Source organism: Chanodichthys erythropterus, chromosome 6 (genome assembly GCF_024489055.1).
Source record: "Chanodichthys erythropterus isolate Z2021 chromosome 6, ASM2448905v1, whole genome shotgun sequence".
In the NCBI taxonomy this organism is placed as follows: Eukaryota; Metazoa; Chordata; class Actinopteri; order Cypriniformes; family Xenocyprididae; genus Chanodichthys; species Chanodichthys erythropterus.
The window spans coordinates 2082501-2087500 of record NC_090226.1 but is presented as its reverse complement, the minus strand read 5'-3'; the positions used below and the strand labels follow the sequence as shown (position 1 = coordinate 2087500).

Sequence of the window (5000 nt, the reverse complement as noted above, 5' to 3'; positions counted from 1 at the left end):
AAACACACACTCACACATACTCACACACACCTGCTCTCAAACACACACACTCTCAAACACACTCACATACACACACACACACACACACACACACTCAAACACACTGTCAAAAACACTTACATACAGACTCTCAAACACACTTACACACATTCAAACACACACACTCACACAAACACACACACTCACTCACAAATACTCACACACACCTGATCTCAAACACACATACACACATTCTCAAACATGCTCACACAAACACACTGTCAATCACACTCACACTCTTACAGCACACTTGCACACACACACTCTCTCACACACTCTCATACACCCTCAAACACACTCACATACACTCACACACTTTCAAACACGCAGAAACACACGCTCACACACACACACTCACTCACTCACTCACAGATACTCACACACACATCATGCTCCAGCACCTCATCAGACATCAAGACTCCTTGTCGTTCTGTAAGAATGTCAATAATGTGAACATGTGACTTGCATGAATGATTAGAATCAGAAAGAGCTTTATATCAAAGTCAAGATTATTTAGATGATTTACACTTCATTTGCATTGCAGCATTTTATGACTCCAAACTATCATCACTGCAATGCAAAAAAATAAAATCTCAATTTCATTTGTTGTTCTGCTTCAGTACTTCCTCAAAAGATTGGAATGATCAAGATTTTTTTATGCTAAATCATAATGATTCCATTCATCTGATCACTAGAGTAGTATAAGGTAATCTCATGACAAACACCTCTATATATGTGATTTCCACTCCTAAATGACTAAACAGTAGAAGCACGTGATCTGATCACATAAACATCAAGAGGTGTTACTCTAGTCCGGATGGTGTGTGTTCAGCTGCATGCGTATGTCAGTTTGCAGCATGTCACACACTCGCTGTCGCATGCAAACAGCAAAGCCACCGACACACTTCCTGTGCTTGTTAATCTTAAGAGGCATTTTTGCTTAAATCTCAGCGGCTCCAAATCTAGAGCTTCACCTCAAAAGCAGAGGTAGGTCCCCCCACAGGATGAGAAACACTGTTTAGCGTGGGAGTGACGGGGTGAATGACATGCTTACTCAAAATAAACCTTTTCCTTGTTTTCTGCTTGCAGTCGTTCGCCCTCTCGAAGCCCAGCAGGAAGTGAGAGTCCAGAGCGAGACGACTGAAGCGCCCTGTTTCTATTCTCGAAGCACCTCAGTTTGAGGCGATGTGTGTTTGTTATCAGGGGTTACGGCGCTTATTGCAGTACAAGTGAAGTAATAATTAAAAAATGCAAGTTTGATTGTAAGGAAGCTCTTGTTTGAGGAGCAGAATATTTTGAGTTTATTTTTCTCTAGATGAGGAGAGAGTTTTTCTGATTTTCTACCTGTTTTGTTGTGCGGTACACGTGTTCCTGCATCTGTTTGAGTTTTGTATGCATATTAAATGAAGTTAAAACACTTCCTCTCTGTGAGATTTCTTTATGTGCTTATGATGCTTTACCAGGAGGTGGCGCTGTCGTTCATTTAACGGTGGTTTGTGCAGCTGTTTCACACGGAAAACACTTCTGACAGCAGTTAAATTATGTTACTATATTGTTGTTTACTTGTTTATTTTGATCTGTTAAATACGTCAACTGCATTCAAAACCTGAAAAACACCATCTTCACAGGACAGATGGCATCAAGACGCATACAATTTGTGCCTTCACACTGCAAAAAAATTTTTTTCTTTAATATTTTTGTCTTATTTTCCAGTACAAATATCTAAACGTTCTTAAATCAAGATACATTTACTGGAGAAGCAAAATCAATTAAGAAATTAAGTCGTGTTTACTGAAAAAAATGATCAAAATGAAGCGAGTTTATGCTTAAAGCAAGAACAAATATTTGAGTCAGAAACATCTTGTTTTCCCTTTGAATTAGGTTGATATTTCTGAGCCCACTGATGGATATTTGTTATTGTTTTAAGCATAAGATAAGTCTTGTTTTATGAAGTGCTTTTGCTCCTCAAGCAGATATTTTTACTGGAAAACAAGACAAAATATCATTTTTTGCAGTTCATCTGCTATGTTTTTGAAGGCAGCATAAATGTGATATCCCACAATCCTCTAAAAATGCTGTTTGATGGAGTGATTGAAAGTAAATTAATTCATAAACGTCTGTTTTTAATTGCTTTAACATTCCATTTTGACAGTGAATTATGGTTTATGTTTTAAAGCTCACTTGTATTTGTTGTAAATCAAAGATTCAGCTAAAATATTCCCTTAAAGTCTGAGATTTAAGTTTAAATATTGCTTGAACAACACATTCGCATGTTCATTGTTCTCTGATGTTGGGCAAGGTTGAAAAAAATTCATTTTTTCAGTGAGTGTTTAATTTTTTATATTTTAAAATCATTTATTTAATATTTGAAAATTATTTACTTGCACCTTCAGAACCAAAGTCCCATAGAGTACCTCAGGGATGACGTGTTTTTGTAGGCCAACCCGGAAGTTAGCGGCGCTCTGTGTTTAACAAAGGGTTATGACCTATGGTTATGACACATGATTTGTCTATCAAGATAAAAAGCTTAAATAAAGTCGTCAGACATAAAAGGCTAACAGTAGGTTATAAACGGACTACAGCACACCATGGTCGCAGATCAACGTCACCACCACCAAGCTTCCTCAAACTTTTTTTTAAAACACAACTTAATTTAAAAACATACTCGCTGTTTATGATCTGCGCTGTGTATGAATACTTAACCACTTTATCATGAGAAATACAGTCCAAATGTCCTGTTTATCATGATGACGTCTAAAGTCCCTGCCAAAGGAAGTAGTCCCTTTTAGCAACTGCAGTTTTTAAGACACAATAAAGGTTTTAAAAAATCACAAGCGGGTTATAACTGGTGTGTTTTATGTCATAGATCAAAACATATGATTTAGAGACAAAATATTTAGAGGCTTTGTTAACCACAGAGCTTATATCAGGCGATTTAGCAAAAACCCATTCAAAAAACCCATATAGACTTTGGGGCGATATACAGGAAGTCCTAAAATGCTTACTTGCATCCCTGAGGTACTCTTTTCAAGGTAAGTAAGGTCACTCTGCGGCCGTTTTGCAACGCCTCCGGGCAGCTTTTCGGGTCATCCATGCAAGATCTATTTGATTGGGAGAATCCTGAAATCTCAAAAACTGCTTACCGAAATCACTATTGAATAACATATTTGAAATCAGCAACAAAATCTGACATAAACTGTCCCATAAACGTTGTTTCTTATGCTCAAATAGTGTTAAAAAAATCGTATTTTTCAGGTTTGACCAGCCAATGCGCATGTGCAGTCTAAGCACGAGTCTCAGGTTTCTATGGGAACCGGAGCTTCTAACGGCAGCTGCAGTGACGCGATGACTTTATCAATCAGTGATTGGCTCTTTTACTTAAAAGGCGGGAGTTATTCGCGCGTCGAAATTTCTCCCATTCATAACCGTCTTTGTTCAAAACCCAGTTGACATTTTAATGTTTATTGACAGGCGTTGTGGATCAGGTTTGAACCACTCTTACAGTTTGTGTTGAGTTTACTAATTTAAACCAATTTTGATATTGTGAGTATTAACATGAGTATTAAAACTTAAAGGTGCCATAGAATTGAAAATTGAATTTACCTCGGCATAGTTAAATAACAAGAGTTCAGTACATGGAAATGAAATACAGTGAGTCTCAAACACCATTATTTCCTCCTTCTTATGTAAATCTCATTTGTTTAAAAGACCTCTGAAGAACAGGCGAATCTCAACATAACACCGACTGTGACGTAACAGTCGGGATCATTAATATGTACGCCCCCAATATTTGCATATGCCAGCTCATGTTCAAGGCATTAGACAAGGGCAGCCAGTATTAACATCTGGATCTGTGCACAGCTGAATCATCAGACTAGGTAAGCAAGCAAGGACAACAGCGAAAAATGGCAGATGGAGCAATAATAACTGACATGATCCATGATAACATGATATTTTTAGTGATATTTGTAAATTGTCTTTCTAAATGTTTTGTTAGCTTGTTGCTAATGTACTGTTAAATGTGGTTAAAGTTAACATTGTTTCTTACTGTATTCACAGAGATCAGAGACGTCTTTATTTTCATTATTAAACACTTGCAGTCTGTATAATTCATAAACACAACTTCATTCTTTATAAATCTCTCCAACAGTGTGTAATGTTAGCTTTAGCCCCGTTAGCCACAACATACTATCAAACTCATTCAGAATCAAATGTAAACATCCAAATAAATACAATACTAACATAATCGGTTATGCTGCATGACAACAACTTTGTAAAGATCCATTTTGAGGGTTATATTAGCTGTGTGAACTTTATGCAATGTATTATAGAGTCGCGAGCTTGGGGGCGGGGACCGCGAGGATTTAAAGGGGAAGCACGCTGAATCGGCGCATATTTAATGATGCCCCAAAAAAGGCAACTAAAAAAATGAATAAAAACAAATCTATGGGGTATTTTGAGCTGAAACTTCACAGACACATTCAAGGAACACCTTAGACTTATATTATGTCTTGTAAAAAAAAGCATTCTATGGCAACTTTAAGCGTTGGTTTATAAGTATTTTCTTAACCTTTTTTTTGGTGTTAAATATTGTTTCAATGTGATTTCAATGTTTTTTTCCCCCATTCAAAAAACCTATAGACTTTGGGGCGATGGAACCGGAAGTCCTAAAATGCTAACTCACGGGTTTTGCCTAAAAAAACACGTCACCCCTGAGGTACTCTTTTCAAGGTAAGTAAGTTCACTCTGCGGCCATTTTGCAATGCCTCCGGTCAGCTTTTCAGGGCTTCCATGCAAGATCTATTTGAATGGGAGAATCCTGAAATCTCAAAAACTGCTTACCGAACTCACTATTGAATAACATATTTGAAATCAGCAACAAAATCTGACATTTTTTTCCCCCTGACATTGAAAAAAGTGACATAATTTCAACAGTAATTGAAATAACAGTAAGTATTTAT

The 5000-nt window shown here is 37.0% G+C and overlaps 1 protein-coding gene across 2 annotated transcripts in view; it reads left to right on the top strand.

The window, feature by feature from the left end:
• The window catches only part of srsf7b (serine and arginine rich splicing factor 7b), an 8754-nt gene extending 7311 nt beyond the window's left edge, over positions 1 to 1443 (top strand). The window contains exons 8-9 of one of the 2 annotated variants that reach the window (XM_067387695.1): positions 991 to 1026; positions 1129 to 1443. In XM_067387695.1, coding sequence (XP_067243796.1) covers positions 991 to 1026; positions 1129 to 1183 — 91 coding nt within the window. In that variant the 3' untranslated portion in view covers positions 1184 to 1443. The remainder of the gene's footprint in view (positions 1 to 990; positions 1027 to 1128) is intronic. The other variant, XM_067387696.1, reaches the window with a different exon arrangement.
• The last annotated feature ends 3557 nt before the right edge of the window (positions 1444 to 5000 follow it).